This window comes from Brachypodium distachyon, chromosome 4 (assembly GCF_000005505.3).
Source record: "Brachypodium distachyon strain Bd21 chromosome 4, Brachypodium_distachyon_v3.0, whole genome shotgun sequence".
Classification (NCBI taxonomy): domain Eukaryota; kingdom Viridiplantae; phylum Streptophyta; class Magnoliopsida; order Poales; family Poaceae; genus Brachypodium; species Brachypodium distachyon.
The window spans coordinates 46,463,869-46,477,342 of NC_016134.3; the positions used below are offsets into that span (position 1 = coordinate 46,463,869).

The window sequence follows — 13,474 nt, forward strand, 5'->3', positions numbered from 1 at the left end:
GTCGATTTTCTGTTTCTCTAACTTGTTGTGGGCTCACTCTTTAGGCTTATGACCAAAGACTTAGCTAGAGTATCTAGAAAGCTAACTAACAGACAAAAAAATATGGATATGTGCATAAGCAGATGTGTATATTCCCGTTCCTTGTTAACTTTAATACCATTGTTTCCATTTCCATCTTTGATGTCCATATACAAGAGATTGGGTCAGGCTAGCCATCTCAATGCATCTAATATACTGTACTTAGCCCTTCCAAAAAATTTAACTGAAAAAGACCCCTTGTACAATTTGTGCACTCCAAAATTCCTTTCCTTTTCTTCCTGTAAATGGACTCTCAATGAAATCCCTATATGACTTCCGCCTAAAGGTGGATCTCAAAATGGCCAGGTCCCTGTCAGCCAGATGTGCTCAAGGGTGCGCTTTAGACCGTACTGAAGAACGGCCTGGTTCCCGGATCTGAAACCATTTCCATAGGCCACCGAGGTATCCGACTCGATCTGGTGCTTGAAAAAATCGCCGAGCTTTCGCTCGAACTGCGATCTCCCACCCTTTTTTGACGAAATGGATGATGAAGAGGACGAAGACGTCGACGCGGCATTACTGCTTGACCCTGCCATGATCTCTGACTCGATCCACATGTGAGCAAGAACTTGACATATGCCCTCTTCTATTTCGGGACTAAGCGTGCGGTATCCTGTGAATACATATTTATTAGCATGAACTCATGTTTCTATTAGAGATGAGATACTTAAATGAAAGTACCAACTTTACAAAAAAAAAAGGACAGTACCAAGCTGATGCATAGTCTTTCTTGGTTGATATATTGTTCATTGTTTTGTTATTGCCAATATACTTATGTCTATTGACTGTCTAAGTCAGGATTACCAACAATTGGCTCAAAGTCATTGAAACTAAGATCACTCGGCAAGCCCGTAAAACCTATGAGTATTTCTGTTGCTAATTCTCTTATCGGGAGACAAATCCATGAGGCAGTCTCAGGCAGAATGTAAGATCCTGGCCTGGCAGGAAAAAAAATTTCATTCCTCAACCGGCATTGGTACAAGCTTTCCAACTTCTAGGCAGAACATTGCTGCTTCTAGTATTGAGCCATGACCTTTAGTCTTTTCAGTAACCAAAGTCCTAGCAGGTTCATTACTAAATGTGCTTTCATTTTTCTGCAACAGTGCAATTTTAGTACCAGCTCAATGACTGTCACTAACCTGTTCTAGCGAGAACAAAGGTATTTCCCTTATAAGTCCCCTTTCTACTATCCGACTTTCAGTATACTATGAATCACGCTATATTATGAACAACAAAAACAATAATTCAGTACAACCTTTAAGTCGCAACCACGCATGCATCATCTCATGAGCTAAAATTGAACCAGTCAACAATCTGCAAGAACAAGAACACGTTAGAAGTTCACAAAGTCATAGCAATATGTTCAGGGTTCATCATGTTCCAACACAAAAGAGGCAAATGATAACATGAAGAATTATTAAATTAACAGGAGAAGATACAGCGATGAGGCACGCAGACCAGAATGTCTTTAAATAATCCAGACATTTGTATTTTAGCCCGGAACATCTTCAAACAATCCATGCATTCTTTTTTTTTGCCATACGTGGATAGAATGATATTCTGAATTAGTTAAAGCGGATTTGTTTTGTATCTGTTCTTATTATTTTTCTATTGGAACCTGCCAATTCTGGAATTGTTATTCTTATGAAAAAATTCTGACATTATGAAACAGAATAGTAATGCTTCACCTCGGGAGACCATATAGAATGAGAATTGCAGTCACTTCACATCGCCGTGTCAACCTATACGGCTCTGTTATCATTTCCATAATTTTGTTTCCCGTCATTCTTGGTCTCCTCAATATCTGAAAGAAATATTATTACCAGTAAGAAGCCAGCAGATCAACAGATGTGGAGTAGAACTTGGACCTAAATGATGACCAAAACATTTGTATCTTGTGCTTGGAACAATTCTCACCGTGCTGACAGTCTGTTCTTCCGATAAGCACAAACCTCTTGTTTCTGGAAGATGGTGATGACCCTAGTTTCCACAGAAAACAAAAGAATTAGAATTAGTACAGTGGAAACGGAAAAACTATGATTTTTTCAGTTAAGCATGATCAACATACAGTCTTCTCTCCTTCCATAGCTTCATTTAAAGCCTGTCTTTCTACCAGAAGCAGAGGGACTTGCTGTTCCACTTTCATATTTAGACCTTCGTAAAATTCCTGTATTTCAAGATAAAGAGGCTGGCATTCGGTTGTATCCATCACTGCGGAGTCAAGGCACTCCAGGCAGAGCTTACGACCATCATCTAGCAATACATATCTTGATTCCCTTGGCTGATAAGTAAATGAACCATATTGGGATGAAATGATCCAAATTTGGCAAGCAGCATTATCTAACATCGGAATTCTAAAACCAAACATGATAAATAAACATACCTCCATTCTTTCACAACTACAACATCTTGGAGTACCATCCACCTCATGTGATGGACAGTATTTTTGTAACCAGAATGGATGTGCCCTATATTCAATAAGGCCATTCATATTTGTAGGAATCTGAACAAGAAGGAACCATAAGATTGGTACATATTAAAACCAAAAACAGAAGCAAGCTGTAAACATAAATAAAAAACTTCCCCAGTATATCTAGAATTTTATTGCTATCTACTCCCTCCAATCCATAATAAGTATCTAGCATTTAGTACAAAGTTAGTACAACATTTTACTAAATCCCCGACACTTATTATGGATCGGAGGGAGTACATGATTCCAGACATATACTATTGCAATCAGGGGCGGACCCAGCCGGGTGTTCGGGTGGGGCCCGCCCCACCCAATAATTTTTAAAATTCCTTTTTACTAGTAGAAATAATTGGGAAAAATAGAAAAAAAATTAGAGCTGCAGTGTATTAGCCCCACCCAATATTAAAAATAGAGTATTTACCCCACCCAATATTACAAAGTTCGGTCCGCCACTGATTGCAATAACAAATGAGGAAGGCTTCACATGACTCAACAACCACATAATCTTTTTGGAGGTAGACTTAACGTTTGAGTATTTTTAGAACATGTTGCACAAAATATAGAACAAAGAGAACCCTCTTATATGCACAAAAGATAAGAACAGAGTAATGAAGGATTCTTACAAATTGCTTGCAGACATCACATTTTGGGTGAAAACGCTCCTTGTAGCAAGTTTTATGGTATGGATGATTTCCCGACATAGAGAACTGCATGATTTTGTTTTAAGGTCAATATACTGATCAATGCTTAATAAGTAAACAAAATTACAAATGGCTACCTCATAATCATATATTGGTTGACTACAAGCATGGCAACAAAAGCATTCGGGATGCCAAACAGCTCCCATACAACTAAGAAAACGCCCATGGCCAATCTCACTATGACATCCAGCACATGTCCTGAGTAAGGAAGTGCATACCACATTAAAAAAAAAATAGTCAGTACAGAAAATTCGCATATTTCATTCATGCTTATCATCCTGGAGTGTTCTGCATTGTTACAACATCCTCCTGACATGCTTTAAATATCAAATCATACAAATTTTCTTGTTCTCATCTTTTTGACAGTGTTGGCACAGTTCGCACACCCAAGGCACTTCTTGTAAGGTTATAACACACCTTATGGTACATTCAACACTTCAATGCTTACATGCAACGGTTTATCCAATAACAGCAGCAACATTAAAGTCCGATAAGTTTCTTTCCTTAAATTTATGTTGGAACTCTAAATTTCAAACCACAGCTTGCAATATTTTATAAGGGACATTTTGAAGTAATATACAGAGGATGGAATGTTTTGTATAAACTAAGAACACAGTTTTATAAGCCAGACAAATACTGCTCAATTGCGTACCATCAGCTGTACAGACTTGTTTTGGAAACAATTCTGGGAGATGGCCTTTGAACTCTTTTAGTGGATGTGCAAACTAAAATTGAAATTTTATCCCACTAAGATATACGTGTGAAGCTCTTAACAGAATATGATATCCAGGGCATGAATTACCAGCATCAACATAACATGTGCAATAGAAACTTAGAATTAAAAAAACACTGGCATGCTGCTTGCATGGTTCTAGAATTTCACTTCTAGTACTTCCTTTCTGGCGGATTCTCATAGCAATTCAATGATGTGGCACTTTACATCAATGAGCTCAAAATAGCACGTCCAAATAAAGTAATATCTTGGCATACTAAAGTAATGCATTCATACAAACCTGAATCCAGAAGAAAACATAAATGGTGAATGCTGAATTGAATTGCCACCGTTGGCAATGCCATTTTCACGAGCACGAGGGTGTGAGCTATTTTCACGGGCATGAGGGGGTGAGCTATTATCACGAGCATGAGGGGGTGAGCCATTGTCCCGAGCACAAGGGGGTGATTCAACATTCAAGCTTTCATGAATAGCTCTTGCAAGTTGCTCATCCTCATCTAAATGCAGATCCTTTCCTAAAAGGAAAAAACAAATGAAAACAAAAGGTATTACAAATTAACATGCATGGAAGCCATTGATCATTCGAAATGTTCAAGTGTAATGGCATGGATGACACAAAAATGCAATGAGATGGAATAGATCGACAGGAAGCTCCAAACAAACATAACATTTTTGTGCAATAGTATTCTGACTATGTCCTCAGTTACAAACCAAACACTAGTACATCAATATATGCAAATGTTTAGCTAGGAAATTCAATTATATTACATCTAAAGCAGTAAAATTTGAAACCTCCAACCCGTCTTCAGAAACAATCTTGCTTATATCGATCAAGTGGTTGTCATAACAAAATAATAACCCCATGCATGTTGCTCTTGTGCCATTGGCTCCGTTTATGTTCTAATGTTTGGATTTTACTTGCATCCAGAATCCAATTACATCTAAGGAAGTATTTCCACTCAAAATAAGGATGATATACGAGCCTTAAGAGGACAGCCCCAGGTGATGAAGCAGCAGAGGATTTTCAACTTTCTTAGACAATGAGCATTTCAGCAGCAGGAGTAATAGATCAGTACTAACCTGTTCCCTTTGACTTCCTTTGTTCTTCTGATAGAGAAAGTGCTATAGCACGGTCAATGTCCTCATTGTCAAATTCTGAAAGAACATCCTATATTGAATGTGAAAGTTGGATCAGCTACGTATTAAAAAAAACATGTACCTTATTCCTTTTCGTAAATTTCAAATACCACTGTGACGGTACATAAGCTAGTTATATTCTGAAGCCATTAGTGGCATTCTCAAACTATAAATTAGAGGAATAGTTGCATTAAAATTGCCTGGTCCATATATTTATCAATACATTTCAGTCAACGGCACATGGCAAATATTTAATACTCCGTATCATAAGCGATGTATTTTTGGACAAGGGGCATTACAATGAACCACCAATGTACTAAAACTGCAGGTATACCCCCAAAAAATAAATCCCGCAGATTTCCTCTACTAACTTTACAATAGCAATCAGGGTAATGAATTTCCTATCAAATGCATCATGTTTCTTCTTGTTGTTTTGTGTGAGACGCCAAAATGCAGCGCATTTCACAGTGTGCACGTGGCCGCGTGGCCTCAACCACATGGTGAGCGTCAGAAGGTTGCAAGATGCGTTTGTTGTGGAAAGTGCATAAGGTGGGGACCACCGCCTTGATCTCACACCACATCTCAGGGAACCAGTTGATCGAGATCAAAACAGCCATCAACAGCAATGCCAGCAAGTCGACAGGAACTGATGTGACTATCATGGATGCGCCACCCTTTGCAATCTGTCAAAGGCATCGATCCACACATACTGCTTGTGTTACTAGCAAGGTTTAAGGTTGTGAAGGAAGAGCTGTACTTTTTGTTGCCATATAGTGGTATGCATGGCAGTTGCAACTTTGCGGGAGAGAATCGGTATTTTTGCGTAGACATAATTGCCGCTTTCAACCAAAACTTCATATAAATATATAGATGCACCATAGTTGGGAAACTGTGGTTGCGCATATACTATATAACAAATAACAAACAGAGCGAGCAGCAAAGCAAACTAATACATGGGTGCAATCCGAGCTTCCCTGAAGGTCATCTCATACGCGGCTTTTCAATTCCTAGTTAAATAGAATGACATCGTTTCAGGACCTTGCAGCACTACTGAACCTCATTGAAGTACTTACAGTCACAACAGTGGAACTGGAGGGTTCATTCCATACTGCCTCCTCTGCCGGTCTGCTTTGGCGTTGCCCTTCCGAGATTTTGTAGGTTGAGCCTCTAAAAATTTTGGTCAGCCAACCCATATTGTTCCAAATGGCAATGAATAAACAGCTTTATCTGCGACAAATCAATCATATTAGGACACAGAAAAACGATATCGCAAGAAATACCAGGAGACGGAATCGATGGCGAAGCATGGTAAATAGGTACCAAGGCTAGTTAAATCACTGCTCCGTAAACCATGTTATGATGTAAATTGTGCAACTGTTTAAATGCCCTCGACCTAGCTAAGACATGGTGGATAGGCATCACACCAGGATTGCTCACGCACCCAGTCAAACTGTGATGAAAGGGTACTCGATCCGTAAGGCTGAGGGTTTCTATTGCCACTACCTACAGCTTCCCTACTGGAGCCTCCATCTTCCCAAATCTATGGACGCCCTAACGATCCCCATCCACCAACTGCCGCAGGGAGAGAGTACCCTCCCGCTATCTCCCTTTCTCTGTGCCTCCCCGCGCCACCACTTTCCCCTCGACCCCGCGCCGCCGCTTTCGTGCCGCACGCCGTGTGCTGGCTCTGGAGATGGAGGAGGCGCCGGATCTGGCTCCCTACGGGGGGAGACCAGGGGTTGGAGGAGAAAGGGACTAGGTCGCGTTGGGGTGGGAGGGGGAAGTCGAGCTCTGGCCGGTGAGGGAGGCCAGCCGGCGGTAGCGAGGAGGCGGGGGCGGGCGTCCGGTAGGGGGATGCTGGGAAGGAGAGGCTGGCGGGTGGGGACAGAGAGCGGTATCCCTGCGGGACAGACGTTGATGACGGATTTGACGGTAGCGTGTTACCGATGGTAAAATCGTTTGGGAGGAGCGGCCGGGGAAAAAAAAATAGTCTACACTAATAATGCCTCCACAGTGGCCGTCCGATCTAGGCTTGGGTGCTTCTTGGCCGTGCGATTTTCTCAGCAGTTGCGTGCGCAGCGTGAATCCGTGCATGTATGCACGTGGCAAGACTTGGGCAAGAAATTAACAGCCCGTTTGGTAACCATCATTTCATTTCATTTGGTAGAAATGAAATGAAATCAATTTTTGATTGGATTTCACTTGGTTGAATTTGAATTCATTGTTAAAAATTATGTTTGTCTACCACATGTAGAGTGAGAGACAATTCCAAAGAAATGGTGATTTTTGGAGAGGAATTGGGATTACTTATAGTACAATTTCATGAAATTTGAGATTGAATTCCCGTGATCAATTCCGTGCCAAGCAAATAAGTTCGTTTCTGGAATTCAAAATGATTCCTTAATTCTAAGCTCAAATGATGGGTACCAATGGAAAGCTGTAAGAGTCAATGGTAAAATACTCGATCGATCCTCTGCGTCTTTCCCTCGAAAACCTTTCCTTCAGGTGCAAGCATTCTTCCGTTTGACTTTGACCTCAGAATGATCGAACTAACACACAATGAATAGGACAAGAAGAGAGCATAAGACTCCACGAGATATCGTAATTAATCAAGGACGGGGGACGGCTTGGGCTCGGATGGGATAACTTCGCTTGTTAGACTGCTAAGCACATGCACTGGCCTCTTTTCTTGAAGAGATGGCCACCTGCAGCCTGCAGAATTAAGCGTGGCATCTCGTAAACCTCTGGCCCCGGAAACCCTGCGACGCCAAACTTTTCAATACCTCGGCGTTAAGCGTACAACAACACTCGTAGTACTTCGTCCGTTCCATAATTTTTGTCTCAAATTTGCTAAAAAATGGATGTATTTATTTAAAAAAAAGTTTAAATATATATAAAATTTCGACAAGAATTATGTAATGGAGGGAGCAGCTAGCAGTGCATCGATCGTACTACCATCTGCGCATGTACGCATTGATTCATGCACGTACGCAAGGTATATTTTTGCCGCTTCAAGCTAGCAGCAGCCACGTTACGTTCCTGGCAAGATATACACTGGGCCGCGTGCAGATCCCCATCATTCATGCATGCACGTACGTGTATACGTACGAAGCTAGGCAGGTCACAGCTCTCCATCGGCCACCTATAAATACCATACTCCCATGCATACAAACGTACCAATCATACATACATCAGCATCAAAACACAGCTAACAAAGACTGAGCTAGCTAAGCTTTGTGAGCAGGAGTTGTTGTTAACTTGGCAATGGCGAGGGTGGGAGCCGTGCTGCTTCCCCTGGCCTTCGCGGCGCTCATCCTTCTCGCCGCCGCGCAGTCCGACAAGCCTGATCAGACGCCCAAGGAGAGGCCACCCAAGGCCCAGGGCCCGAAGCCCAAGCCCAAGCCCATGAGAGTCAAGTGCAACGAGAAGCGCAAGGTGAACCCCTTCTGCTTCAACCGCAACATGGACTGCCCGGCCTACTGCCCCCAGTCCTGCTACGCCGACTGCGACGCCTGCAAGCCCGTCTGCGGTACTTACTCCATCCATGGCTTCTGGTGATTTTTGATCATGAGCTTCTGGTGATTTGATTTGTGCTTGATTACAGTGTGCAGCATGCCGGGGGCGTGCGGCGACCCACGGTTCATCGGCGGCGACGGCAACGCCTTCTACTTCCACGGCAAGAAAGACGCCGACTTCTGCGTCGTCTCCGACAGGGACCTCCACATCAACGCGCACTTCATCGGCAAGAGCGGCGCGCCCGGCATGTCCCGTGACTTCACCTGGATCCAGGCTATCGGTGTCCTCTTCGACGGCCACAGCCTCTACGTCGGCGCCAGGAAGACCGGCTCCTGGGACGACGACGTCGACCACCTGGAGATCACCCTCGACGGCGAGCCCGTGGATCTCCAGGACGATGCCAAGTGGACGTCCGGCCTCGTCCCGGCCCTGTCCGTGACCCGGACCAAGGCCGCCAATGGCGTGCTCGTCGCCGTTGACGGCAAATTCAGTGTCAGGGCCAACGCCGTGCCGATCACCGAGGAAGAGTCCAGGGTGCACCGCTACGGGGTCACCGCCGACGACTGCCTCGCGCACCTCGAGCTGGCGTTCAAGTTTGAAGCTCTCACCGACGACGTGCACGGCGTCGTAGGGCAGACTTACCGCTCCGATTACGTGAACGCTTTCGACGTCAGGGCATCCATGCCCACCATGGGAGGGGATGCCAGCTTCACCACGTCCGGCATGTTCGCCGCCGACTGCGCTGTGACGCGCTTCGGACCTGGCCGTGGCAAGGATGCTGCTGCCTTGATGTCGGAGCTCGCTAGTGTCTCCTGCGCCAGCGGCATGCACGGCCAAGGGGTGGTGTGCAAGAAGTGAAGAGACGGGTGTTCAGTTGTGTTTGGCAGGATATATGCTATCAGCGTCGCTGCCAAGCACAGCAACAATAAGTGCTGCCGTCAAATGACGTGGTGAAATATGCATGGTTGTGCACACTACTCAATAATGTATGACGACCATCTTCAATTAGTATGTTGTATTATGTTGCATCAACATTAAATAAATGTGAGATTTATGAACATTGTTTATCTCGACTGCGTGTTGGGATTAAAAATATCATATTTTTAAAATGAAATTTGCATCAAACAATCCGGTAGTATTTGAAATTCTCATGCGTATCTAGACTATTGGCGGAGCCAGTATTCCGTTAAACTTGAAACCGTTGCTTGAAATCACTTAAATTACCAAATAAGTCCCGGACAATATATTCAAACCACCAAGATTAAGAAAAGAAAAAAAAATGACACGCCTCGAATCACGGCCCCGGGCTTGTTTCCGCTCCTAATCTCCACGATTCATTGATGCGTTCAGTTGTTGTGAAATTATGTTACACATGCAGCCTTGCACCCCTCTATTGTTAGAGATATCTTTTTTTTTACTACATTGTAAGGAATTTAATTTCGTTTCATATTAGAGAATGGAGGGAAGGAAGCTGCTGATTTATGTTTTGGTGCGTACCAAAAACAAGGTGTAGAAGATGACGATGTAGCAGCAATTTCTGTTTCTATTCTTGATTTGCTTGGGAGCTGCCTTTTTCTCTCATCTTTTGATTTACAGCATCAGGATATGAAGGCTTATGGGTGCAGTCGTGACTCTACATCTCCACCACAATATCAAGAGGCGGTTCTCTGCTTTTGTTTAGTTTGGCGTCGTATCAGGTGAATCCACCTGAGTTGGTGTATCCCTGCATCCGTCACATCTCAATCGGAGAATTCACATCCAACGCAAGTACTCCCGATCATGGTAAATTTGCATTAAAACGCCCGCAGCCCCTCTAAACTAGTCGTGTTAATTTGCCAAACACCCCTCAGCCAGGCTTACGTCTCCCAATTCCAATCTGTTCGCTAGTCTCTCTCCAATCTCCATCCCTCTAGGACTCCGACGATCGATCGCCGACGCTTATTCTGGGCGAATTAAGCGGACCACCGATGAAAGCATTCCAAGGGAGCCGTGCTGGCATCAAATTCGCATGGGAAGAATGTGCTGTCAATTTTTCTTGATGGCGTCCACAAACCTGCGAGCCATAGAGATTTCGGCAATACGGACAGGTCTTTCAGATTCTGCAGGCAATCGATCAAGAGGACACCTGCATCCTTCTTCATCTGAATTGATTGTTTGCTAAATTTGATGGCATAAAGATCAGTACGGTATGAACTATGATGACCGATCCGCGACTGAACTGATTTTTGTTACCCCATTTATTCAGTTTGGAGAGCGAAGGAGAGAGTCAACAGCTAGCAAAATTCAGAATGTGTGATTGCACAAGCGTTGGGATATGCCCGCAAACTCATGCTCGTTCGGTGCCAGTACTGTTAGTTTTGGAAGCCTCATCTCGCAACATGTCCTTGACTCCTTGTTTATCAACGAACGGAAGAAATTCTGAAACAGGAGCACGAATGCACCATATATCACACTACAACTTCTTCTTTTTTCAATGAACTTCAATGTAACGTGATACTATAGCCTGATCAATCACGGTTTGTTTTATTTGCTGAATTTTTTTGCATTACATTGCAAGTAGTGGCAGAAGCTTGCACCTGAGAGAAAATTTTTATACCATTCAGAAATCTCTAAGGAGCAACAACTTGCAACTGAAGAAGTGTATGTGTTAACAACTTTCTCAACAGTGAGCTCATTGATTCATCAGTTCGGGTTGGCAGGTGTTAATACTTAATAGCACCTGTAGTTTATCAGGTGCAGAAAGTTGTAAAATAAATAAATTACAGGAACACCTCAAATTAGAGAAGCACATCAAACTGCATTCAGTAACAAGAACAAGGAAAAAACAAAAACCAATTCTTTCTGAAATTTTCGGTCACCAACAGCTTGAAATTCCAGTTCACCACTTACATAACATTCACATTGCAAAGCTATACATGGGCACACAAACACAAGAAGAAGAACTTCAGTACATGGTGGGACATAGGCAGAGGCACAACCAAGACTCGCACGTTGTAGAAAGTCAGGATGTGGCAGAGGTCGCCGGGATGGTAGGTAGCCTCTAGGCCCCCCAGGGATCTGCAGGTTGGCGTCTCTGCTGGTCTGCTTGGTGCTGGATCGTCGGAGCCTCGCAGGTCACCAACGTGGTTTCCTTGTCGCCAGGATCGCGTTACAGGAAACCCAACGAGGGTCTCCACCGCAACCATCGTTGGAGATGTGGTCGCCTGCTAGTGCTTCGGCACATGCAGGCTCACTGCTCGTTGCTGTTGTTGGCCACCGTGTCGGCGATCGATCGTCGGAGCCCTAGAAGGATGGAGATTGGAGGGAGACTAGCGCACAGGTTGGAATTGGGAGACGTGCGCCTGACTGAGGGATGTTTGGCAAATTAACATGACAAGCTTAGAGGGGCTGCGGGCGTTTTAATGCAAATTTACCACGATCCGTAGTACTTACGTTGGATGTGGATTCTTCGGCTGAGATGTGACGGATGCAGGGATGCACCAACTCAGGTGGATTCACCTGATACGACACCGTTTAGTTTTGAATGGCGAAAGCTGATTTGTTATCCAGTTTTTTAGGCAGACTTTTGTTTTGCTTAATTGGATGTATGGTGAAAAACTGACCTTTGGCGAATAAAAAAACAGCTTGATAGTAATTAAACACTGCCATGAACTAAATAATTGGACTAGCCAATATGTACATGTGAATACATGCAAGTTTAAAAGAATATGGACTAATTAATGTTACAAACATTCATCCACATGAGCAGGGAGTACTAGTTATCTGTACATTCTTGACACAGCTAATGAGATTCTAAGTCAACCCTTTCTCGGATAATTCTCCCATCCAGCAAGGCGTGAAAGGAAAAGACCCTTCGATAAACTTCTTAATGCCCATGTAAACATCATAGCCCTCCGATACTGGGCCTAACTCGGTCTTGTGGGGGATATGGGGGATCAAGAAAACCTCGTAGTGAGGGGCGACGCTGGGGTCGAAGGCGAGATACCTGACCCCGGCTTTGTAGAAGGCGGCCCTCATTTGGTTTGCGCGTAGTGTGGGCAGGGGCGGCAGGCGTGCCCATTGTCGCGTGGCGGGGTTAACCACGCAGCCGTCGTCGAGCAAGACGAGGCCGTTGCAGTGGTCATCGACGCGTGACGTGAGGTTGCCGGAGTTTGCAGCTGGGCCGACCAAGGGATAGAAGAATTCGGAGACTTCCAGAGCGTTGAAGTTGATGAAGATCCCGCCTAGCGAGTGAGGAAGGAGGTCCGCTCGCAGCAGACGGCGGTCGTCGACGATATCTCGCAGGCCCTTGCAGACGCAGCGTAACGCCGCAAGGCTCCGCGGCGAGAGGCGGCCTAGGACCTCCGCCAGAACGTCTTCAGGCAGCAGAGCATCCATCCCTTGTTCGGTTCCTTGGTCGACAGCAATCGATCAGGGGCAAATTGCTCTTGTGCTATTGGAGTACTGGGTTCGTTCTTTCGTTGGGTGGGTGTGGGCGCTTATATATACGGACTAGTTCTTGCTTCTTCGAATTGGGATCGGCCTGACGTAAGGAGGACGAGAAGGGCTAGATTACCGATGCCAGTTCCAATTCGGACAACATTAAACGAGGACCAACATTGTTTTTTCTTTTAGTTGAAGCAAATGGGCCGTGGCCGTCTGCACTGCGGCGCTCGTTTTCTGGGCTGCCAATCTGAGCCTTGCGATGAAAATAAGGGGCTGGCAGGAATTAAGAAAGCTGCAAATTCGAGATACACATGGCCCATGCCCATCCGTCGGTTTAATTAGACATCAACATTCGCTCAAAAAAAAAGTTTAGACATCAACATTTCCCTCAAAAAAATAAAATAGACATCAACA

At 44.3% G+C, this 13,474-nt stretch overlaps 3 protein-coding genes across 5 annotated transcripts; 1 reads left to right on the top strand and 2 right to left on the bottom strand.

Moving 5' to 3' along the window:
* Positions 1–109: 109 nt before the first annotated feature.
* On the bottom strand, positions 110–7,008 carry LOC100820853 (protein DA1-related 1). Of its 3 annotated transcripts, none has more exons than XM_010240418.3 (12): positions 6,623–7,008; positions 6,193–6,346; positions 5,063–5,150; positions 4,263–4,497; positions 3,327–3,447; positions 3,172–3,255; positions 2,462–2,581; positions 2,147–2,359; positions 1,996–2,058; positions 1,767–1,882; positions 1,334–1,392; positions 110–691 (listed from the first exon to the last, which is right to left on the bottom strand). In XM_010240418.3, the coding sequence occupies exons 2-12, from the start codon at positions 6,310–6,312 to the stop codon at positions 372–374; spliced, it is 1,539 nt and encodes a 512-aa protein (XP_010238720.1). In that variant the 5' UTR covers positions 6,313–6,346; positions 6,623–7,008; the 3' UTR covers positions 110–371. The 3 variants fall into 3 exon arrangements, with proteins under 3 accessions (XP_010238720.1, XP_010238719.1, XP_010238718.1); XM_010240417.3 differs by having other exon boundaries at positions 6,561–7,008; XM_010240416.3 differs by having other exon boundaries at positions 6,440–7,008.
* A 1,289-nt stretch (positions 7,009–8,297) lies between these two features.
* LOC100846659 lies at positions 8,298–9,702 on the top strand. The gene is made up of 2 exons (XM_003578861.4): positions 8,298–8,648; positions 8,724–9,702. The coding sequence occupies exons 1-2, from the start codon at positions 8,384–8,386 to the stop codon at positions 9,491–9,493; spliced, it is 1,035 nt and encodes a 344-aa protein (XP_003578909.1). The 5' UTR covers positions 8,298–8,383; the 3' UTR covers positions 9,494–9,702.
* A 2,725-nt stretch (positions 9,703–12,427) lies between these two features.
* LOC112268708 (putative F-box protein At3g16210) lies at positions 12,428–13,012 on the bottom strand. The gene has a single exon (XM_024454671.1). The coding sequence runs from the start codon at positions 13,010–13,012 to the stop codon at positions 12,428–12,430; it is 585 nt and encodes a 194-aa protein (XP_024310439.1).
* Positions 13,013–13,474: the final 462 nt, after the last annotated feature.

What these genes read in the sequence shown, in the direction of transcription:
- LOC100846659 (XM_003578861.4), top strand. Translation starts at nt 8,384, where the DNA reads ATGGCGAGGGTGGGAGCCGTGCTGCTTCCCCTGGCCTTCGCGGCGCTC. An exon ending in CGCCTGCAAGCCCGTCTGCG is followed by an intron (nt 8,649 to 8,723) that starts GTACTTACTCCA and finishes GCTTGATTACAG; the next exon opens with TGTGCAGCATGCCGGGGGCG.
- LOC100820853 (XM_010240418.3), bottom strand. Translation starts at nt 6,312, where the DNA reads ATGGGTTGGCTGACCAAAATTTTTAGAGGCTCAACCTACAAAATCTCG. An exon ending in GTGATGTCTGCAAGCAATTT is followed by an intron (nt 2,582 to 3,171) that starts GTAAGAATCCTT and finishes CTTCTTGTTCAG; the next exon opens with ATTCCTACAAATATGAATGG. An exon ending in CTATGGAAGGAGAGAAGACT is followed by an intron (nt 2,059 to 2,146) that starts GTATGTTGATCA and finishes TGTGGAAACTAG; the next exon opens with GGTCATCACCATCTTCCAGA.
- LOC112268708 (XM_024454671.1), bottom strand. Translation starts at nt 13,012, where the DNA reads ATGGATGCTCTGCTGCCTGAAGACGTTCTGGCGGAGGTCCTAGGCCGC.